Source organism: Desmodus rotundus, chromosome 5 (genome assembly GCF_022682495.2).
Source record: "Desmodus rotundus isolate HL8 chromosome 5, HLdesRot8A.1, whole genome shotgun sequence".
Lineage (NCBI taxonomy): Eukaryota > Metazoa > Chordata > Mammalia > Chiroptera > Phyllostomidae > Desmodus > Desmodus rotundus.
In genome coordinates, this window is record NC_071391.1 from 70340511 (window position 1) to 70364890 (window position 24380).

The 24380-nt window shown below is 35.9% G+C and overlaps 2 protein-coding genes across 4 annotated transcripts in view; one reads left to right on the forward strand and one right to left on the reverse strand.

Annotated features, from left to right (window-relative positions):
* Positions 1-1189, reverse strand: part of CEP57 (centrosomal protein 57) — a 47456-nt gene extending 46267 nt beyond the window's left edge. The window contains exon 1 of the mRNA XM_024574598.4: positions 924-1189. Within this exon, the coding sequence (XP_024430366.2) occupies positions 924-968 (45 nt within the window). The 5' untranslated portion in view covers positions 969-1189. The remainder of the gene's footprint in view (positions 1-923) is intronic.
* A 662-nt stretch (positions 1190-1851) lies between these two features.
* On the forward strand, positions 1852-24128 carry FAM76B (family with sequence similarity 76 member B). Of its 3 annotated transcripts, none has more exons than XM_024574627.4 (10): positions 1852-2272; positions 3126-3190; positions 4275-4329; positions 5174-5329; positions 7110-7309; positions 10140-10187; positions 10379-10459; positions 11117-11249; positions 14353-14454; positions 21524-24128. In XM_024574627.4, exons 1-10 carry the CDS (start codon positions 2186-2188, stop codon positions 21611-21613), a joined length of 1017 nt encoding a protein of 338 aa, XP_024430395.1. In that variant the 5' UTR covers positions 1852-2185; the 3' UTR covers positions 21614-24128. The 3 variants fall into 3 exon arrangements, with proteins under 3 accessions (XP_024430395.1, XP_024430394.1, XP_024430396.1); XM_024574626.4 differs by having other exon boundaries at positions 1853-2272; positions 11114-11249; XM_024574628.4 differs by lacking the exon at positions 1852-2272 and adding an exon at positions 2284-2811 and having other exon boundaries at positions 11114-11249.
* Positions 24129-24380: the final 252 nt, after the last annotated feature.

Genomic DNA, 24380 nt, shown 5'->3' on the forward strand with positions numbered 1-24380 from the left:
ACTCTCACTTAGGTTATTCCAGTATGGAAGCATGTATCAACTTTTTCTACGTAATCATCTAGTTAGTGCAGTTTCTCTTCAGTGTTTTGCTCCTTAGAGCAGGGATTCTATCCTATGTGTAGTTTTAGAGCCTAGAAGTATGTGAGACGTTCAGCATTTGCTAATAAAGAGATAATGGCTCTAACTTGGGGCTCCTCACATTTACTGCTTATCTACATTATTCCCAAAGTGGTGGTTTCCAAATTGCTAGGTGTTCGACATTCCAACGCGTCAAATATTAGTGACTTAACTGGCTGATGGCCCTCTGGAGGTAAAAACAATAATTAAGATCAGCTCCTCGTGTCGCTTCTCTAAACGGCATTTACACGTGGCAGTCAGTAATAAGGTGGGAGGTAGGAGGCGCGAGCTCTGGGTAGGATTAGCACAGAACAAAGTTACTGGGAAGATGGGAAGGGGAGGCACTGCACTCAAAGGAGTAACTTAAGCAAGGGCAGGTATGCAGTCCAGATTGCGGACTACTCAAGTGTCTGCCAATTAGGCCGACCGGGGCGCCTACCTGGTTTTGGCCAATATTCCCAGAGGGGCCGTTACACCCACGTGACCAAAGGAGCAATGTTTTCGTAATCCAGGGTGTGGGTACAGTCATCCCAGTGGGTCGTGGCAACGTTCGGTAACCTGGGCTGTTAGCAAGGTCGAAAGGTGAACGGGGCGTGGGAGTTAGAGACCCGCCAGGCCTGTTTCTACGGTAAGGTGCAGCCTCGATGGAAGAGCTGTGGACGCCGGGGTACCTTGGGACACTCTAGGCGCCCAACGCCGTTTCCCCGGCTGGGGTGAGACGCCAGGCTGAAAGCTCTGGAGGATGAGGAAAAGCAAAGAGGCACCAGCGCAGACCTGGGCATATTCGAATGTCAACCGCTCCTTACCGAGAACTGAGAACCAGAAGTCGCAGAGACCGATGCTGCCGCCATCTTCCTGTCTGCCCAGCGGCCCTCCGCAGCCCAGGAGCGGTCCGGTTCTGGTGCTCTTTTTCCAGATTCGAGAGCCGCCCACCAGGGGCGACCCTAAGCCGCGCCCCAGATGGAAAGGGCTAAGGAACTGGTGCGGGGTCCAGAAACCCCTGCCACACACGCCCCCCCCAGGGACGCCCACGCTCAGAGCGCACGCGAGAAGGGCAACACGACCTAACGAACGTTTTGATCAGCCAATCAAAAAGGCGGACATCTTCCGGTGTAGGAGCGAGTCCGCCTCTTCCCTCGGTGACGTCACAAGGTAGCGCGTAGCGGAGAACGCGGAGGTCGGTAACGGAGGGGGCTACTGTACAGTATACTCTGAGGGGACTCTATTGAAGGGGGGCCTTCTCGACGAGGAAACGTAGGCAAGGTGTTGTTTTGTCTCCTGAGATGACTGAGTAGAATGACTGACACAAGTTAAAGCGAGTGAGAAGTTCAAACTCTCCATCAGTTCTCTTGGACTGAACGCCAAGGAAAGCGCTTGCTTGACTCCGGGACGCCTCTCCAGGTGAAGTACTCACCTTTTGGCCAATAACAAAGAGAATGAGGAGGAGCTTAATAATTTGGTCCAATACAAGTCCAGGGAAAAAAAGTTGAGGCCGAGAGTAAACCTTTGCGAACACTTGCCCAATTGGATTGGGAGCTCTCACCCAAACCTGAGACTGGCTGTTAGAGATACCCACGGCCCGGCCTTCGGGCGGGGCGAGTTTAAAGCGGCTTTCGCGCGCCTTGAGCGTCGGGCTGCTATTGGCCAGCGACTTCCTCCCTTTGTGGGAGCTCCCTGCGTAGTCGGGGTTAGGGGTTGGGAGGAGCGGCCAAGTGACGCAGTAGCTTCCCCAGCTAATCAGAAACGGGGAAGGGAGGCCAAGAAGGAAGTGGATCCGCTGCCGCTCTGCTAAACTGCAGCGAACTACCCGCTTCGTCTCCCTCCGCCGCTCTACGGGGCTGAGCAGGAGCTGCTGGGACGGCGTCTCTGGGAGGGCTGGGGCGGAAGTGGAGGCGGAGGGAGACGGCGGCGTCCACAGGGAGTTGGGCTCTCGCGGCGAGGCCCTGGTGGGCGCGAAGGAGGGGGAGGGGGAGGAGGAGGAGCCCGCGGTCCGGGCGGCGGCGCCCGAGTTCCCCGTAGGGCCCCGCCTCGGAGCGGGCGGCCGTGGAGGAGGAGACTGAGGAGCAGGATGGCGGCCTCGGCCCTGTACGCCTGCACCAAGTGTACCCAGCGCTATCCGTTCGAGGAGCTCTCCCAGGGCCAGCAGCTGTGCAAGGTCCGTGGGTGCTGGGCGGCGGGCGGGCGGGGTTTCCTCGGCTGTAGCCCGAGGGAGCTGGGTGCCCGCTGCACTGCAGCCCCGCTCTCTTTGCCGGCGCCTTGGGGGTCTGGAGCCCTCGCCCCCTCACTCCTTTATCGGATGTCCTGGGCAACAGCTGGGAGAGACCACTGAGAGGAGGACAGAATCCTGCCCTCTTCCAGGCGGCCCAGGACGGGTCCGGGCCCCAACTACGTTCAGGGGTCTCAGGGGTGGGGCTGACTGAGGCAGCCACCTGTCTATGCCGCAGAGACCGTGGGGTGGAGATGTTTTCATCTCATTTTTTTGTTTTGTGTTTTTTGTTTTTTCTTTTTTTTGCATGGTCCTCTCCTTCCACCCGGAGGCAGGGGACGGTTTTTGCACTTTCTTGCTAGGAACCTGAAGCAGCAAAGCTGGTGGCATCCTTCTTCCCTGTCCAGGAAAGCGAAGCGACTGGCTTGGGAACAGAATGCTCTATGATTTGGAGCTCCTCCCATCCCATTAAAGCCGGGATGCTGTCTGTGAGCAACGGTGCAAAATAATAAGTAGTTTCACATTTAACCAACACTTGAAATCGGCCCTGACAGCTTTCTTAATTCATCTGTAGCATACCCCCCACCACACACACACATCTAATAAAGACAAAGACACCTATGACTTCCCTTAGCAATTATGCTGTAATCGCCCACTTACATAATAAATCACCCAATTGTCTACATTGGGGGACAGATTTTATTAATGTTTTAGATATTGTCCAGGTTAAGTAATCTTAAACCAGAATAGTGAAACTTGGGACGTTGAGATAGATACTGATTAATTCACTGTCTTATTACAGGAATGTCGGATTGCACATCCTATTGTAAAATGTACTTACTGCAGATCAGAATTTCAACAAGAGAGGTTTGTATATTGAACAGTTTTTGATTGTTGAAGACGAAGTATTGTCTGTAAGAAATACTTGGGGGTTTTGTATATGCATTAAAGTATTTTTTTAAAAATGTTTTAGCTTCTTAAATTTTAAGTTCTAAGCATCTTACACATGGTGGAAGAGAAAATGTTGACCAAAAAAATTAGTGGTTATTTTACATTTAGACTTCAGTTTGAACATGAGGAAATAAATTATTGTATGGAAAATGTATAGCCTTGCTAATGAACAATCCAAATATAAGCAGGTACTATTAAGTTAAAAATAAAAATGGCACAATATTAGTGCTGACATGGGCTGAGGAAAGCGCTGTAGTGTTACCAACTGTCTTCCACGAGTGAAATCTAGTACTTTTGAAATAGGATGGATCCTGTTAGAAAAGAGTACACACATGAAAATAACCTAAGAGAGGAACAAGCAATTTCTTCATAAATTGGTGTGGGCATAATAGTAGGGAAGGCCCAGTGGAAGTTGGCGTAGGCACCAATATGTAATGCTGTGCATAAATAGTAGCAAGTGTGAAGATCTTGCAATAAGATAGGAAACATTTATGTTTACTAAAAATACACAGTGAAAATTGTGTATTAAAATTGTATTTTAAAAATATTCACATTAGGTTTGCGATTTTCAACCTTTTTCATCTCATGGCACACGCAAACTAATTACTAAAATTCTGTGGCACACCAAAAAATACATGTTTTTCCCAACTTGACAAAACATAGGTATAATTTGATTCATTTGCATTAGACTGCTATTGTTGTGTTGACTATTTGCCATTTTTTTGACAATCTAAGGGAAAGGCAGTCAGTGCTCCCAACTAAATGGTCAGGTACTACATGTTTTAAAAAGTCTTCATGTACCTCGGTTGAAAATGGAAGACAAGTAAATTTGAATAGTAGACAACCATAAAAAGATCTTTATGATTGTATTTTTTTTAATTCTTCGTTTATACTACAGTGAGTTTACATACTACTACATACACCTTATCTGCTTGTTCAACATCATGCTCATTACCTCAGAAAGCTACATACATTTGACTACCTACAATTTTCTTTTCAGCAAAACTAATACAATTTGTAAGAAGTGTGCTCAAAATGTGAAGCAATTTGGCACGGTAAGTATGTCATATATTTTCATTTTGTGTTATTGTTACTGGTTAATTAATATTTTTCACAAAGACAGACCTTTTAAAAAAAAGTACCTACTTATAACTGTTGCATAATCATCCTTTTCTCCCTTTTTCAGAGCCTCCAACAATTTTAATATAGCAGCACAATTTAGGCACTTATTCACAAAAGTCATGACATCCTAGTACAAATTCTTACACGTATATTCCAGTTATTACTGATGTGTTATAGTCATGATTAGTCAAAGTGTTGGCCTTAAGGCTCTATAAAATCCTGAATTGTTTTTTGAATGTCAAAGAAAATCAAGGTATGTTTGTTATAGTTTATATTGAAAATGCTTACGCCCTTTTTCGAAGTTGAAAGCTTACCTATAGTACGCATTCCTTGCATCATATGTACCTGTATATGTATATCATAAATGTTTCTCATGATCTTTTTAAACTATTCAGTAGAATGACAAAAAGTTTCATGACCAGAAGTAAATTTTACTGAACGAATAAAAACATGATAAATGTCATTGAACGTGACAGCTTAACGTACAGCATGTCCTCGAATAACATCATTTTGTCATGACATTGATAAAATGCTGTAGGAACTTAACTCATATCAATTATCCTATGGTAAACTTGGTTTCTGTATACATCATTTCTAGTCAAGTCACAGACTCTGTTGACAATGTTAACTTAGGACTTGCTGTATTTGACAAAAAATTTTTTCTACCTGTTTCCCGGTGCCCAGAAATATGTGTGTACATTGGGTATATTTTATGCAGCACATTTATAATATTTTAAAATATGTCCGTTAAGGAAAAATATGTATCTGTTTTTTCAGCCTAAGCCTTGTCAGTACTGTAACATAATTGCAGCATTTATTGGTACAAAGTGTCAGCGTTGCACTAATTCAGAAAAAAAATATGGACCACCTCAGACCTGTGAACAGTGCAAACAACAATGTGCTTTTGATCGGAAGGAGGAAGGAAGAAGAAAGGTATGTTTTATTTATGTTACGACATTCTTGAAATTAAATAAAACACCAAACAAATTGGTAGTTATTATAATTAATATACTACTGAGATGTGATGTATTCTTTGAGTCCCTGAAAGCAGGTAGTTAGATGCAAGTTCAGAAATTGTGCACTTTCTTCTTTGCGTTATATGTAGGTTCATGTTAATCAATTGAGATTATTGTACTTTAAACATATTCTGTGATGGTTGTTGTGTACTACTTGGTTGTCTAACAATTGGTTTGGGAGAATTACTGCATTTAAATCCTTTTAGCTCCTTACCCTTTTGCTGGTTACTTGAAGTTACTGGTATGAAAAAATAACCTGATGGCGTATTAACATGTCTAATTCAAAATTAGTCTTGTGCCTCTTGATTTGGGGCTCATATTTTAAATCACTGTTTTTCTCTACCTCCAGTGACTTAAAAAGTATGCGTGTGACATTTCTCTATTGATCAGCATTCACACAGGCCTCCTGTTATCTGTCAGTTTCAGTTGATTTGGGAAATGACTATCTTCTTTGAGGACCTCCTCTAGCTGCCCTCGTGGCAAAATATGTGCCCTAATTGTAAGAAATGTCCCTTTGGCACTTTTGGGGTGAAGAAATAGAAGCTAGAAACAATTTTATTTTTATTGGTTTAGTCTTAATAATTTTGTAAAGAAGTCTTTTTTCTTCTTGGCGTGTACAATTGATTCTCGTTATTTGCAGTACTTATTCTCTATCGAGTTGCTGTAAATACTGAACTATTGCCCCTAAGGGCAATTACAGGATTAGGTTTTTGCCTCTGGTCACAACATTGTAATCAGTACATAATGTTTTGTTTTGTGTCTGTTTCTGTTTAAAGACACTTTATATTGTTGATTGATTAAACTGAACTCGTAGCAAATAGTATTATAGTATGCCTGAATGAAGCTTACCTGACACATGTATTTTCTAGATAAGGTACATTACAGCCTTGTTGTGCTTAGGAACACTGCACATCACATCACTACACCTGGGAACCATTTTAAACACTGAAATTAATAAAATGAAAAAACCCACAAGATGCAAAAAACATGGGGCTAAATAGACCATGAGAAGGGCACTTGTTTACAATATGAGAGCTGAAAGGCAGCAGAGCATCACCTTGTTCAACTTGAGCTGGGTAGGTTTTCAATCCAGCTTAACCAAATTGCTGCTCTGTATAAGTAAGTGCGTGATCACAAAAGCACTGCAAGTTGATTTGGGGGTTACAGATAAATTTTAGAAAATAGGTGGTAAATTTACAAATATGAAATTGGTGAATGAGAATCGACTTTATATGTCATTCAAGCTCTCCCTTTTTTCTATAAATTAATAGCCTTTACTGTAGTTGGAAATATTTTGCCCTTTTAGTAATTACACAGTGATTTAAGAAATCAAGCTGGTGCTTCAATAAGATTTCTTGGAAATATATCATCAATATAATCTTAATTTCAAAGTAATGAGAAAACACATTTTTCTCTCCAAAGTAAAAAAATGCCTCAAAGCCAATGGAAATCCATATATCATCCTCACCAATTTTATGATCCTTCAAACAAGCTTTTTCCCAAGTTTCAGTAGTCTAATTTTACTTTCATTTTACAACACTGTGTGTGTGTGTGTGTGTGTGTGAGAGAGAGAGAGAGAGAGAGAGAGAGAGAGAGAGAGAGAGAGAAATACAGCTAGAATAACTAGAAGTTGAGCACTTTATCTTATCACCAGTTAACAGGTACATTTAATATAATACAAATGTATTTTTTTAAAGGTTGATGGAAAATTATTATGCTGGCTCTGTACTTTATCATACAAGAGAGTTTTACAGAAAACAAAAGAACAGAGGAAGAGCTTGGGATCTTCACATTCAAATTCATCTTCTTCGTCTCTTACTGAGAAAGACCAGCATCATTCAAAGCATCATCACCACCATCATCACCATCACCATCGTCACAGCAGTAGCCATCACAAGTAAGTACGTTAAAATCATGTTTTCTAAAATCCTTCCAGGCATTTAATGCCAAATACTAGCTATGTAGCTATATGCTAGTTTCCACTGTACGTGCGTGGTAAACTTTTTGAGTGTCTAGGGCTGTTTCCCCACTTTGTTTTGTGTATAAAATTATACATATTGAGTATGTTTAGTTGTTTATCTTAATAATAACAATAGGACATTCAGGGAATTTACTATGTAAAATTATAATCATATCATGGAGTCAAAATATAAGTACATCAGAGTTAACTAATACTTCATTTACTCAGGTTATCAAAAGCCTCAATTTTTTTTAATTTCAATACTTGTTAGGACTTTACTTGGAAAAATTATATTTTAGGTAAAACTAAATTAAACCGGTGACTAGGAAATGTACATTCAGTATTTTTGAGAACAGATTATAACACTGTCATTTGTGACGATAGAAACAAACATTCTAAATTTTGAAGGTTCTCAATGTGTGAGAACTAACTTTTTTAACTGGTGGTACTTTGCTTTATATTTTGAAAACACATAGGGATAAACTCTAAAATATAAACAACTACGTGATTTTTGAAGTACAGTTGGGGGAGTTATATAGTAGTAATATTTTAACACTTTATATGTGTAGTATAAAGGTTTTTAGGTGTGGTTTTAGTCAGGGAAAAATCAAGAATATTGAAACAAACAAATTTAAATGAACAATAAAGAAACATGATACACACAGATTTTCAGAAGAATGTGCATTTTTTTCCCCCAAATTTCTTTATGAGTCTTTAAAGTTATAGATAGGAAAAAACAATTTTATTTGCAAAAATCTGATGCCTACCACAGTTAGGAACCCAGTGATATTTTGTGAATATAATGTGGTTCTAATTAAAATTTGATTCTAAATTATGGTCAGCAGATACTAAATTTAATGGGATATAATTGAGGCACTGATGTAGTTTACTTCAGGAACAATTGTTTCTCACTTGCTTTACTTACTGTGTTGTGCTTTCTGGATGTTAACAGTGGTAGACTGAATAGGGACTTCTAATCTGGCTATTTTGACGAAAACTTGTGTGGTCTTTACATAAGAATATCCCAACGATCAAAGGTACATAAATTTTCATTTTTGCTTCTTGCTTTAGTAAACAATATGACAAATGGTATCTGACAGACCTACTCCTAAGACTCAGCTGAAATGTACCTTTGCCTTGTCCTTTACAGATAAATTTGTCCTAGCGTGATATCAAAGGACACACTCAGAGTGTGTTTATAACGACCAAATTCTGTGACAGGAACTTAATCTTTTTTAAAAATGATAGGTTTCAAAAGTAAAGAGAGAGGATGGTGTTGACTTGTTTTCCTTTTGATTACTTAAATACAAATACTATTTTGTATTTGATGGATACAAACTGTTCAACAAGTAGCTAACCAGTTTGTGGGGTCCTCTCAAGTTTAGTAGATTAGAACGATTGTGAGGAGCAGTACGTATTGTGATATATAGTGATGGAGGAGGGGAAGGGAAGAAATTCTGGTCATTCTGGATCCAGGAATGGCCCTCCTCAGAAAGAGAGGATGAGAATTCTAAGTGTTTTCTGTTTAATCATTATTGATGTGATTGTTCTCATTTTGAGATCTGAATAGTGCTGTTAATTCATGTGTGATTATATGGCTTGCCAAAGCTTATAGTGAAATTTTTGAAAGCAACAAAATAGAAACTGAATTGCTTAGTAGGTTTGCCATATGTTGCCACAAGAAAAAGTCAGGTTCATAGATTAGAGAATTAATTTCCCCAACTTGATATTTACTTAAAAGTGATTTTTAAGAATATATTTGTTTTTTATTTTTGCTTTAAAAAACTTCTCCAGCCAAAACAATAGTAAATTTTATACACACATACACATATTTGCATATTTCTACTTATTGTATACGTGCTGGCACTGTACTTATATACATAGCTCATTTAATCCTCGTGTAGTATATACCCATTCTATAGGTGAGGGGGCTGAGTTTCAGGAATTTTAAGTACCTTGCAAAATGTTACATAACCCACAACCTCTAACATCTTTTATATTGTATAAATATGGTGTCTGATGCAAAGGAGATGCTCTATACATGTTGAGTTAGTAAACTAGGGATTAATGAAGAGTTGGCTAATGTACAATTACAGGGGACAGTTTGTAGAATTCATAGTGCATTATAAGGTGGTTATTGATATGACATAATGGAAATGAAGGAATATAGTATTAATTATAAGTAAAAGCCAAATAAGTTGTTAACTGTGAAATTTCCCAATATTTTCAGGATGACTTCTTCAGAATACTGACTAAGAAAGATCTAGAGGCTTTGGAGAGAGTTCTTAGGAGAAGTAGGAAAGAAACAAAGAAATTAAGATATTTCTGGTTCAACTTCAGTTATTCCAAAGTAAGAATCTTCATGTAGGATTATTAGGAAGGCCTTCAATCTATGGGTAGAACATCTATCTGAAATAAGGAGGGCAGCCTAAGTACAATTATCCTCAGACTCTATAATTATAGAGCCCTGTTTTGTTTCATGGTCATAGACCCCAACCCTGTGCTCATTAAAATAAAACTCAGTCCCTATCATTGTACCTTTCTTGAAGAATTTAAGATGGCTGGTAGTCATTTGATTAGAATTTATCTTATCAGAATGTGATTTATTCAATATATATTTGCTTACTCTGAAAACTTAATTGAATATGTCTTTCTCTGAATGAAAGATTATAATAAACATATAACTTGATTTCATTGGGAAGAATGCTGTGAAATGTAAATGTATTAAATAAATATTGTTATTAGACGTCTTTTATATATTTTTCAGAATCAGCAATCTGAGTCCAGAACAAGAGCAGGGACTGTGGAAACAGAGGTAAATATGTTAACAAATATTATGAAGTATTTTGAAAAGTATTTTTTAAATGTGACATCCCTTTATCCTTGTTGATTAGGCTTTTAAAAAATCAATGATGTTCGCTAATATTGTAGGGGAAGAAGAATAACTTATCACTTGGTGCCTCAGCCATTTGTACTCTAATTATTCTTATTAATGTTTGGTTTCAGCCATAAATCCTCTGCAGCAATTCAGAATGAAACTCCAAAGAAAAAGCCCAAATTGGAATCTAAGCCATCTAATGGAGATAGGTAAAAATGAATTCCTTTAGCGAAAATTCAACTTAGTTGAATAATTATGGTTGATTGCCAGTTATTACTAGGTGAAAGAATAGAAACATGTGTCTTCCACATTGACTTCTTTGAATCATCCAGAAAAGTAAACATAATCAGTTGAAATTTTTTAACTTAATTTTGGCAATAAAAAGGTGGCACTGAACTATGTTGTTCTATTTGGGGAATAAATTTGGGTTTTGGAAAAAGAAAAACATCTGAATAGAGAACATTCTTTTTATCTTAATTATTCTTCAGTGAAACACAAATCTAATTGTGATATTTTAAATTGACCTGCTTGGAAAATGTTTTTAGATTTTAAGTATTATGAGCGTGACTTTGTTTTAGTTCATTAGCCAAAAGTTTGCTGATGTTACTGTACAAATTGGCTGCCTATTGCTTTACACTAGAAGTATTGACCCCCTAAAAGCTAATACTGAATTATATTTCTGCAGGTGTATGTAATGTGTGCCATTAGTAAGGTAATTTGCCAGTTGCATCCATTTCTGTCAGGTACATATTTTTTTGCATTAGCCTTAAGGATGTTTGTGGAATTGTCTAATTTATGCAATTTGAACACCTGCTAATTTTCCTTCTACTTCATTTAACTGTGTTTTACTTTTTTCTTTTTAGTAGCTCTATAAATCAGTCAGCAGATAGTGGGGGAACAGACAATTTTGTCCTTATAAGTCAACTGAAAGAAGAAGTGATGTCACTTAAACGTCTCTTACAGCAGAGAGACCAGACCATTTTAGAAAAAGATAAAAAGGTAAGAACACGGTTCACTGAAGCCTGGTTAAGATTTACATCTTGACTCTTGCTTGATAATTGCAAATTTTACTCAACTTTCTTTAGTAATTTGGTAATGTTTGTTGTGCATGATTCTTATAAGACACATTACAAAAGTCCAAATTGGAACCTACCAGTCTAATGAAGATGGGTAAAATAGTCTTTCAGAATTTATGTTCTAAGAGTTAATTGAGAGCTAATTAGAATGTAATGATTTCTGAACATTAGTTTTTTGTTTTTTGTTTTTTTTTTTTTAATCCTCACCTGGAGTTATGTTTATTGATTTTGGAGAAAGAGGAAGGAGAGAGTGAGACATCAATATCGATGTGAGAGAGAAACATCGTTTGGTTGCCTCCCAGATGTGCCCCAACCGGGCATTGAACCTGCAACCTAGGTATTTGCCCTGACCAGAGACCGAACCCGAAGCCTTGTGGTGTATGGAATGATGCTCCAAACCAACTGAGCCACTTGGCCAGGGCTGAACACTAGTTTTCATTAAACCTATAATTTAAAAGAGGTTTAATGTCTTATTTTGAAACTGAGATGTAAACAATACATTATGTGAATTCTTATGATTTAAAAAAGTAATTGCATATAGTCTTTGATATACCAATCATGTATAGATTATTTTATAGGAAGTAACTTTATTTATTGGGACTTCATCTGTTAGATCAAGAGGACTATCAAATATGTTGTCTATTTACTGAAAAGTTATAAAACTTCCTGTGTAAACTTGAGCAGAATGCTTTTACCTCTTTGGGCCTCAATTTTCTCATTTTAAAAATGAGAGTATTAGTGCCACATCCTGAGAGGGTTATTATGATTAAATGAAAATGTAAAGTACTTACTCCTGGCATGTGTAAGTGCTCATAGCTGCTATTACTAATGTTTGGTCTGGTCGTCTTTGAGGGTAGAACCTACTTTTGTACTTCTTTTATGGTCCTAGACTAGTTTCACCTATTTCAGACACCTTATGCAATAGGAAAACATTAAAACATTTATTTTAAAATTATAAATAAGACATGATTATAAGTGTGTTTATGAATTACCTGTTTCTGAGTACCTGTAGTAGTACTTCAGTCTGAGCTACCTTTTTCCTCTGGCATTCAACATCTTTTATGTTACATTTTCCCATACCTTGATGGTTTAGCAGATTTGAATTTATTTTAATACATTTGTACCTTACTTGAAGCAAAATCAGTATAAGAAATTTAGGGTTGACATAGATAAAAATAGGATAGTTGTGTCTTGTTTTTTAGGGTTAATTTTGATTAACTGCAGGATTTTTTAAACTAATGAGCTTTTATGGAAATGTGTTTTATGCTTAAAATTTAGAGACATTTCTATTGCACTGAGATGTACATGTCTGTGTTAACCTAGATAAAAGTTGAGTAAAATGGTAAGCTTACTATAATAATGATTCCAAAACCAAGTAGTAATAAATTGTGGGATTTTGACTTTTTTAGGTACTTCTCCTTTTCCTGGGATAATTATTGTATATTAGTGTACTTCATTGAGTTTTCTGCTTTTGTTAGTATTCCTTTTTTCTTAAAAAACACTAGTGGGTAAGGGAAGAAATAATTGTAAGCCTAAAATAGCTACATATTTGCAGTTTTTTCTTATAATGGAAATCTAAGTGAAAGTAGTTATTCTTCTGAATTTATTTCACTTTGTTTAGTGACTTCTAGAGCCAGCCACTTACTAGATCATGAGGATATGAAGATGAATAAATAATGAACATTCTTTGTCTTCCAGAAATCCATAATCTGGAGGGAACTCATTTTATAGTAACAAGAATAATTATCTTAGTTGATCTGATGTGAGTTGGCATTGGGAATAGGAATTCCTTTGTACTAGAGAAAAGAGAGAATTCAGTTATTCTTTGGATTTGACAAAAGCATAGGTTTTTATTCAGAAAATAAAAAATAAAAGACACCATGAATTGCTTTCTCTCCTTTTGCTATTGTACACCTTCCAGTGTTCTAGCTTCTAGGTAATTACAAAAATGAACTGCAGACCTTTAAAGCTTACATAATAAAAACTATGTAAAAGTGACCAGAAGCTTTTTTATGCATGGTTCTGTTTGTTGAATTACATAATGCCAACTTAATTTTTAGTTTAAAGTCATGAGATTTTTTTATTTTTGTGTATCATTGATACGAAAATTTGTCATGTTACCTTCTTCCTCATATTACTGACTTTTTCTTACATTTGTCTAATTTAGCCCAAATTTTAAAGTAATCCCTTTTTCATCCTTGTTACTTATTAGTTGTATTTCTGTCTTCTCCAGTTTTACTTCAAATGTTAGTTGGAATTGGATGCATCAAATGAAAGCAATATAGGTCTTGGTTCATAAGATTGTTCCTCTTTGTACTCAACTGTGTGAAACTTTTTTCTTAACCATTGAAAGATATTTTAACTTGCAACCAGTTTTATTACTTTGTTTATATATAACATAAAATACATTTAGTTGAATCATTTCCAAGGTATTAGTCATTAAGCCTCACTATTGGCATATCAGTTTCCAAGCTCTATCCAATGAAAACCCCTTAAATAGAAACAAAAAGACGACTTCTCCAAAGCTTTACTGATGGTTCAATATCATCAGTTGGTTAGAGTGTTATCCTGAGTCAGACACATACTAGATCATGAGGATACAAAGATGAATAAGAAATATTCTTTAATATCCAGAAATTGGTAATCTGGAGGCAATTGAAAGTATAGTAATGGGAATGATTATCTTAGCTGATCTGATGTAATCTCCAGTAAGGGCACATACAAGAAGCAACCAATAAATGCATAAATAAGTGGAACAATAAATTCATGCCTTCTCTCTTTATCTATCTTATCTAACTACCTATCTTCTCTTTCTCTCCTCCCCCCCTTGCTCTCTAAAAATCAATTTAAAAATTTTATAATAGATAGAATTCGTTTCCTATAACATAAATTCTATATGTTATAAAACTCAAACTCACAACTCACTTTTATAATGAATTGTGAGCTTATTGCAAAGAATATTTAAAATGATTTGTTTGTATATGTGCATATATATACATATATATATGTTCTGTTTTTTTAATCAGTTAACTGAACTAAAGGCAGACTTCCAGTACCAAGAATCAAACTTGAGAACAAAGATGAACAGTATGGAAAAAGCTCACAAAGAAACTGTGGAACAACTTCAGGTAAATGGCGTTATTGATGTAAACTGTTAGGCAAGGAAGACTAAACTTTGTTAATAGTATTCATTGACTTAGACTGGTGCTACTATCCCTATTTTATGCATATTTGGTACATTTCCAGCTATGAGTCAGATTTTGCAACAGTTTTTAAGCCTGCTCTCTTTAAAAGTTAGAGTTTGACAGCTGTAAGTCTGTTTCATGTATTCATGCCTCTGTTTTTGTCAGAGGGGATGGAGGAGGGGAGACTGGATGAAGGAAGGTAAAGGGATCAGCCAAAGAACATACATAGGAAACCCACAGACACAGACAACAGAGGGAAAGGGGAGGAGGGCTGGGTAGAGGTAGGCAAAGCAAGGGAAAATGGGGACGTCTGTGAGAGTGCCAATGGTAAAAATAAAGTTTTAAAAAAAGTTACTGCTTGAAATCACTAAATAGGGGATTTAGTATATGTACATTGATTCTGAAAACTCTGCCTAAACTTCAAGTGAAGTTTTCAGAGGAGAATGTCATGGCAATATGTTCAGTTGATCACTGAAAAACAAAATATTAAAAATGAGATTTGTGAAAATGAGGTCTTTAGTACATTGTACAGTCATTCTTTTTATTTCCTCCCAGATAATGGAAAGGGAGATGGGTATACAAAACCAATTTTAAAGGATCTCAAGTGGAGGAAATTTACACTGCTTACTGTGATGCAAGGCATCTAAGTCAGCCTCAGAGTACTGCCAAGTATATATATATACTCACTAGGATTTTCATAGAGAGAACAATTGAATGTTGCAACCAAGAGTCACCACAGTTACAAAGAGGGTTGTATCTGATGTCTGGCTCACTGAGATGGAGAGCATCTAATAAGGGTATAAATTATTTCCTTATTTAAGCTTTTCCCACCTAGCTTTCATAGACTTAGAAATTAGACCTCATTAAATTAACTACATGTTCTATTGATTTATATTCTTATATTTGTAGAATTAATCTTCGGTAACAGGGTTTTCAGAACAGGGTTTTAAAAACACAGATGATGCCAGCACACAGAATGTACACTCTTGATGGGAGAGTGCAGCTTGGGAAGGAAGGATACAGCCCTGTTTTTCTGTTTTAAACAATGCAACACCAAGGAATATTTGCTGTTCCTATCTTTTGGTTTTGTATTCTTTATATTTCTTTGAAAGTAGCTTAAATTGAGTAAGATTACAAGTAGATTTGGGAACCTGTTGAAATTCAAGGTACAGGTTGCCTGCTTTTAACCCTTAATTTTTTGTGCCATTACAAAGAATTTTGAAGAGAAGCCTTATGTAGAACCTGGAATATAGCAGGCATTCAAATAATTTGTTGAATGAATAGTGATTTATGGGGATTGCCCATTTATTGAGTTTCTTTTTTTGGGTTGGGGTTCTTATAAATTATTGTTTATCATCTTACCAGTAAGTGTTATTTTTATGATACTCTTATTTTGCTCATTCAGTTATTAATGCTGAGTAATTATGTGGGAACAAAATCTTCTGTATGATGATATCTGATATAATGTGTTTTAACTGAAACTCTGGAGTAAATCCAGAATGAAGTAACAGAAAAACTGTGAGCAGTTCTTAAACATGATAAAACTTGGTACTTCTCACTGTGCAGAGGGGCAGTTGCTGTTTTATTTTTTAGTGTAAGCAGAGGGAAACCTCTTGGACATTTTAGCCTGATTGATATCGTAAGCCTACCTTGTCCTGATTGGCCCCTAAATTTTTGTATGATGGAATAGTAACTAATACGATTTTACGTAGGCTATTTTATTTGCTCCTCCAGATAATGTGGAGTTATGTAGTATGAAACTGCATTCACATGATTAGTCAGAAATAACATAGAAACCTGTATTTTCTGACTGATTTGACTATACTTTTTACCATTCTACACTTTTCCTACCACCTCAGGTTACTTAGGTTTTGTTTTATCCTTGTTATCAGACCACTTTCCTATATCTTTTGTGTTACTGCTGGAGACATTCTGTTACAGTTAAGTACACTTTTTTAACCCCACTCTCTTTAGCAACCATGTACTAGTAGGTGAGTAAATGTAGTTAAATATTTGTCTCATCTTTTTGTGATAAGAAACTGAACCCTGTAGTAGGAAGTTTACCCTGTTGTAATAGCTCTTGAAACATTTTTAACTATCAAACCTGGGGAAAAAGCACTGAGCATCACAATAAAAAAATTGCATAAAATACCCAAAAAACCCAGAAAAACCTAAATTATCTGAAATAATCAAGAATGCCCAATTAAAAAGGCACCTTTAATTTAGGAGATAAGTTAAAAAAAGAAAGGGTGCTATCATTTGAGTGGCTGTTATGTATGAGCCACTGTGTTTGACTAAATGTTTGATATATTTGATTAGTTCTTTCAATTCCTGTTGTGGGGGTGAAGTTTCTATTTACATATGAGAAAATAGACTCCAGGTTACATAGCAGGTAAGTAGCAGAGCCAGGATTTAAAGCCAGATGTTCTAAACATTTTTAATTTAACTTGCTTAAGAGTTTTTAAATTAATGGATTTTGAGGGTGTGAAATAGAAAATAATAGTAATATAAAAATTCAAATTATATTTAAATGTTACATTATAAAATACATTTTTATTGTACCAACATTAGAATAGACAGATTTGGGCTTGTCTCCACTTAACAACTGATGCACTGTTAAAATATTTTTCTTAAAAGGGTTTTTTCTTACATAATTTATTGGCAGATAAATGTATTAGTGACATGATTAAGAGACTAAATATATAAATGCAGATTGAAAATCAGCTGCTAAAGAATTAAAATGAAAAGTTGTTTTCAATAACAAATGTTTGAATTCTGGTATTTCATAGTTAGAATATTAAAATTATAAACTATTTTTTGTTTATTTCTTAATAATGATAGAGAAAAAATAATTTGAAGATTAAGTTTTTAATGATTTGATATGTCATTATAAATGCTTTTGGCCCTGGCTTGTGTGGCTCAGTAAATGCTTTGGGCCTGCAAACCAAACGGTCACCAGTCAGATCCCGAGTCAGGACACATGCGTGGGTTGCAGGCCAGGTCCCCAGTAGGAGGTACATGAGAGGCAACCACACATTGATATTTCTCTCCCTCTCCTCCCTCCCTTCCCCTCTCTAAAAATTAATAAATAAAATCTTTTAAAAAACGAACAAATGATCTTTAAAAAAATAAATAAATGCTTTTGTATAACCGTAACCTAAAAATGTGATGGTGATCTCTTTAAAACAAATTTGCAGACTAGTCTCTTTTTATGCCCTTCAGAAATTTGTATTTTGAAATTTGTTTCTTAAGATACATTTTTCAGCCAGTAAGTCTGTTATAGTTATAAATTATATACTCTGGAGCTAACAATTAAAAAGAATTCTGCCATTTGCAACAACATGGATGGATCTTGAAAATACTATACTGAGTGAAATAAGTCAGTTGGAAAAAGTCAAGAACCATATGACTTTACTCGTGAGATATAAATCCGAAAGCAACAAATAAACAGACAAGAGAAACCACAACTCAGACAGATAACAGTATGGTGGTTATCACAGAGAAAGGGGATGAGAGAGGTAGTAAAGGGTAAAGAAGGTCAAATATAAGGTAATGGAAGGAAATTTGACTTTTGGCGGTGAACACACAATATAGTATTCACATGATACAGAATTCTAATTGTGCACCTGAAACCCATATACTTTTATTAACCGATGTCACCCCAATGAAGAGAGAGAAAACAGTTCAAAACTACCACATCGACTAGGACTGGTCAACTGAGTAATAAACCAGTTGATCATAAGTCTGTTCACTTGATTTTCATTAACTTACTGCCATGCATTCTTAATGATTTATCCTGAATTTCTCAAACTGTTTAGTTTTAAAGTGAAAAAATCCTTTTAAATTCTTGATGGTTCTCTAAATTTTAAATTTAAACTCTTAATTATCACCTTTAATTATTTAACAACCAGGAACAGAGAAATGCTGTTAATTGTGTAGTGGAACATAAAAAAGATTTGACTTACAAATATGAGGTTGCTCTAAGAATATTTGCATTTCAGAGGTCATACGTATTAATTAGGAAGGGTTTGATTGGAGAAGAGTGGGGGTTTGATAGTACAAAGCCTGCAAAGATTTCTGTTTCATGAAACTGCTTTTTAAGATGCTGTGCACAGAAGGCAGGGTGTTACGTTGCCATAGAAAGGCTAATATTAGAGTAGATGAAGCACTGAGGTTTAAAAAAAATGTCTATATAGATAATAAATCCTGAGACCTGTGAAGGAAAGGAAAATGGTTTTCAAATATAAGCCAGAGGATATTTTTTAAGTGTATTTTATTGGTTATGCTATTACAGTTTCCCAATTTTTCCACCCTTATCCCCCCTCCACTCTGCACCCCCCAACCCTCCAGCATTCCCCTCCCTTAGTTCATGTCCATGGGTTATACATATAAGTTCTTCGAATTCTCCATTCTTAACCTCTCCCCTTCTATTTTATGCCTACCAATTATGCTTCTTATTCCCTGTACCTTTCCTCCCCTCCCCCTTCCCACTGGAAACCTCTATGTGATCTCCATTTTTGTGAATCTGTTCCTGGTCTAGTTTGCTTAGTTTTTGTTTTCATTGTTTTTTTTCTTTTAGGTTTATTTGTTGATAGTTGCGAGTTTGTTGTCATTTTGCTATTCATAGTTTTTGATCTTCTTCAATTTCTTAGATAAGTCCTTTTACTATTTCATATAGTAATGGCTTGGTGATAATGAACTCCTTTAATTTCACCTTACCTGGGAAGCACTTTATCTGCCCTTCCATTCTAAATGATAGTTTTGCTGGATACAGTAATCTTGGATATGTAGGTCCTTGCCTTTCATGACTTGGAATACTTCTTTCCAGCCCCTTCTTACCTGCAAATTTTCTTTTGGGAAGTCACCTGATAGTCTTATGGGAACTCCTTTGTAGGCAACTCTCTCCTTTCCTCTTGCTGCTTTCAGATTCTCTTTGTCTTTAATCTTGGGTAACTTAATGATGATGTGTCTTGGTGTGTTCCTCTTTGGGTCCAGCTTCTTTGGGACTCTCTGGACTTCCTGGACTTTCTGGAAGTCTATTTCCTTCGCCAGATTGGAGTTGTTTTTTTTCCTTCATTATTTGTTCAAATAAGTTCTCAATTTCTAGCTCTTATTGTTCTTCTGGCACCCATATAATTCTGATATTGGAATGTTTAAAGTTGTCCCAGAGGTTCCTAAGCCTCTCTTCATTTTTTTGAATTCTTGTTTCTTCATTCTGATCTGGTTAGATGTTTATTTCTTTCTTTGGTTCCAAATCGTTGCTTTGAATCCTGGTTTCCTTCCTATCACTGTTGGTTCCCTGTATATTTTGCTTTATTTCACTTTGGGTATCCTTCCTTTGTTTTTTCATTTTTTGACCAAGCTCAATCAGTCTGTGAGCATTTTGATTACCAGGGTTTTGAACTCCCCATCAGATAGGTTGGCTATTTTCTCATCGCTTAGCTCTTTCTCTGGAGTTTTGCTCTGTTCTTTCATTTGGGCCATATTTCTTTGTCTCAGCACACCTGTTAAGTTGTAAGGGGGCGGGACCTTAGGTATTCACCCCAGCAGGGCAACCCTCTTTGCTGTGCTGCTTGTGGGGGAGGGCCAGAGAGGGAACAGTTTGGCTCGCCTGTTTGGCTGTAGCCCCACATTCCAATGGACTCTTGTGTGAGACTGGGAGTTTCTCCTACTGAGGCAACCCCCATAGTCCACAGTCAGCTCTGACTCTGTTTCCCATTCAGTCAGCCCCTCCATCGCGGTCTACTGCCTTGCTGCGGGTTCTCTCCATCTGCCCATCTGCCCTGTCACCCTTGTCTCCCTGCTACAGCTGTGGTTGGTCTGGTTGACTGTTTCTTTAATTGTTTGGTGGTTGGAGTTCCATGCAGTTTGATTTTCTGGCATTTCTGGTTGTCTATTTTTTTTTAGATTGGCTGTTATCCTCCTTTTGGTTGTGCAAGGAAGTGAAGGGTTTCTACCTATGCCTCCACCTTGGCCAGAACTGAGGATATCTCATAAAATTTTATTTTAGTGCAGTGCTCAGATTTCAAACTGTTATCTACATTTGCCCTATTTTGGCTCAAAAACTCCAAAAGTGTTCAATTATTAATGTACCTTATTATCTACATTTCCACAGTTAAGAGGTTGCATAGGGAGGCAGGCAGTCAAAATATGAAAAGTATACTGAGGGTCCCTACTTACACATTCCTCCTCACTAAACACTAGTGATTTTCACAGCACATTGGCTCAAGGGTATTGTTCGTCAGTGGTGACTGGAACATTTGAATGAAGTATAAATTGGGTTCAGATAGATGACAAATTGAAATTTTGAATCTTGGAAAAAATGTTCAGCCTTTCACGAAACTAAAAACAATGGTGATATAACTTCTCAAATTATAGCAAAGCCAGTACCAAATGACTATATGACAACTGAAAGAATAAAAGTAAGACCAGAAAGGGTGGTTCTGATGGGTGCTTCAAAAAAAATTTTTTTAATATCATTAAGTTAAGAGAGTCCCTTTGGCAAAGTGATAAAGTCATTGTTTTGCAAAAAGCACTTCTTACGCTTATTCTATAAATAGGTGAACATCAAATGGAAGACTGTACAGTTTGTAGGGAAATACTACTCCAAGATCATCACTTGTGTCATTTGATTTCATGTAAAATAAAACTTACTTTCATTTCATGTTTTTAGAATAAAGAGCCAAACATTCTTTTCCTACTTAAAATATTGATCCTCTTTCAAGCAGATTCACCTTTAGTTGTCTTTCTTTCTTTCTTTCTTTCTTTTTTTGGTAAATGATTATATCTTCAGACAATAATGTTGACATTCATAAACCAATCTAGAATTTTCCCTCTACATATCCATAGTTAAAGAGGTGAACCTAAATATACTCTTTCTTTTAATTTTGTTAGTGTTGCGGTGAAATGTTATTCTGTAAGTTTTTAAAAGAACAGCATTAAATAAGAAGTATTCTCCAGCATGACTTTCTATTTTAAACATTGTTAATCTTAAATGTTTTTGTTCCCACAGGCCAAAAACAGAGAACTACTCAAACAGGTTGCAGCATTGTCAAAGGGTAAAAAGTTTGACAAAAGTGGAAGCATACTAACATCCCCTTGAAAAAGTTACTGATTTAGTGTTTCTGCTAAAAATGTAAATTTGAAAAATATTCTGTGAAGCCCTTAAATTCTGTGTAGTGGAAAAATATTTTTGCACACCAAATGAACTGGCGTGTTTCCTATTCACTTTTGTAACTGACATACAGCATTTTTTAAGTTGTAAAACATTAAATGAAGCTTCAACTGGTTTGAAGTAACTTTTTAATTATATGATACCAGGAACTTTTTGGCCAGCAATAGTATTAAACAGTTGTAAAAGGAGTGCATGAGTAGTGCTTTTTATAAAATGCAACATGCAATAATAGAGTAGGTATGGTTTTAAGAAAACAGAGCAGCAGGGTTTTTGTTTTATGCCATGCTAATTTCAGATAAACAGGTTTTAATTTAGAAATACAAAAACTTTTCAACAAGGAAAATGGTGAATACTGGGTTTTTTGGTGATTTCACTTTGCATCAACATTAATTTAGGAGAGAATCATGGTGCTTTTATTAAATGAACTTCAGAGAATATGTAAATATATTTTTAAAATTTACATCATTAACATTAGTTAGTAAACTGGTATTTTCATTATTGCTATAGGAATTAATGTTTATTGTACAGTATCCAAGGTAAAATGTGTTTCGTTTTGTAAAAACTACTGTGGATTTTTACTTACAAGTGCCTTTTTGCCACCTAATGTTTTTATTTATAGGAATGCTGGTCTTTTGTATATAGTTTGTTTTAAAATTGTGTTTAATAACTGTATATAAATGCATATGTACAGAAGCCTATTTCAAAAGGAAATCAAAGTTGCTAGTAAAATGTTTGAGGTTGCATTAAGAACCGATAATGCATATAGACTTCAGATGATTTTGTGGTTTGTTTCTGTGTGATAAGGGAAGCAGTTGGTCATTGAATTCATTGAATTATGTCAAAATACTTCCCCAAAGATTTAATTTTAAATTACTTCTTGATAGAGTAATTTTATTTTTTATGTGATATGGTTTCATGTTCATATTTTGTAAGTTACATGTTTTGCTTTATTTTTTTTATAAAAATTTATAATTTTTCTGAAGTCCATATATCTGCTTTCCTTATAATATGTGGTTATCTAAGTTAATATTTATGTACACCATACTTAATTTGTAAGTTTAAGGCAAATCTGGAAAAAAAATTAAATAACTTTTAAACCAATCTGTGACTATCTTTGAATAAATTGGAATCTATTGTTTAAAGCTTCAGGTACTATTTATAAGAAAATTATATAAGAGTCTTTTTAAAACTGTCTATACAAAGTTAAGGTAGGTGGGGATAGGTTATGGGAAGTGAATGACTAAATATATTTTGACCCATTGGTTTTCAGCCTGTTAATGGAATTGATCTCCTACTTAATATATGCCAGTTCAGACTTTTAGTTGAATTTTAAAGCGTCAAGAATTGCTAGATATACTGGATAGAGTGAAAGGTTCTTTCTCTTAGGAATTTATGGACAAGAGTAAATTTGTTTGAAATATACTGAATATTTATCAATTTTGAAAATTTTTTGAAATGCAAGCATTGATTATGAATGTCATCAAAGGTCATTTTTTCTCAGAACACAGGATGATTGTCATTGTTTTTAACATTACTTATGTTTCAGTAGATTATTCCTGTGGGTATTCATTATAAGTCAGTATCATAATTTTCCAGTGTGAAAACATATAATCTAGGGTAATTTTCAAGTGATAGCAAAGGACTGAGCCAGTCAAACTTGAAAGAACTAAACCAGTTTATTTTTATGATATCCTCGTATAATAGTCTTCCTAAATTTAGTACTTTCAACAATGCTACATACTGCCTTCTTAACATGGATTTTAATGTTTGCAGGATTTGCTAAGTTTATAAGATAGTCATCACCTTTCTCTAAAATTTTAATGTTTTATATTGTGGTTTCATAGTCATTTGTCAATCCATAGTGGTTATTATGGTTTTAAAATAAGTTTTGTAATAGTTCTTTACCTTGTTGGAGCCACTACAAAAGGAAGGTGCCCCTTTCCACTTTTTTACGTAACGGATTGAAAATTGAAAATCAGTCTAAATAATTAAGCTTTGCTAAAATCTTTTAGAGGTTTTACACTATTTAGCATTAATTAAATACCCTCTCTTTATTTCATGATCTTATTTTATAACTTAATTTCTTTGCAGTTGTATAAACTATCAATTGAGCCCCACACCTGGATCTGTATGTTAACATAAGGAGCTGATATTCTTTAAATGTGGACCTGTAAGGAGATACTATGGTGTGCCGTATTGTGCTTTTTAGCCTGTTTTCAGCTATTAGCATTTACCAGTGAGGGTCATTTTGGCTCAAGTTATTTATGTATTAATAGCCTGTGAATATTACAGTCCTTTTTAGATTGTATTGGTCTAAATATGCATTCTGCGTGAACCTGTTAAGCTGTTCACATGTATAGACTTGAAATACTGTACTTGTACACATCTGACTGTTGACATTTTGTACCTTTTTCTAAATCCAATGTTTCACAATAAAAACTTGTCAAAAGTTTTGTTTTAGTTTCCTCTTGCTGCTGTAACAAATTATCACAAACTTAGTGGCTTAAAACAGCACAGATTAATTTTCTTTCAGTTCTGGAGTGCAGAAGTCCAAAATCAGTTTCACTGGTTAAAGTCAAGGTTTTGGCAAGGCTAGATCCTTCTGAAAGCTCTAGTGGAGAATCCATTTCCTTTTTCCAGTTTCTGGAGCTGCATTCCTGCATTCTGTGGCCCTTTGCCCCTTTCTCCATCTTAA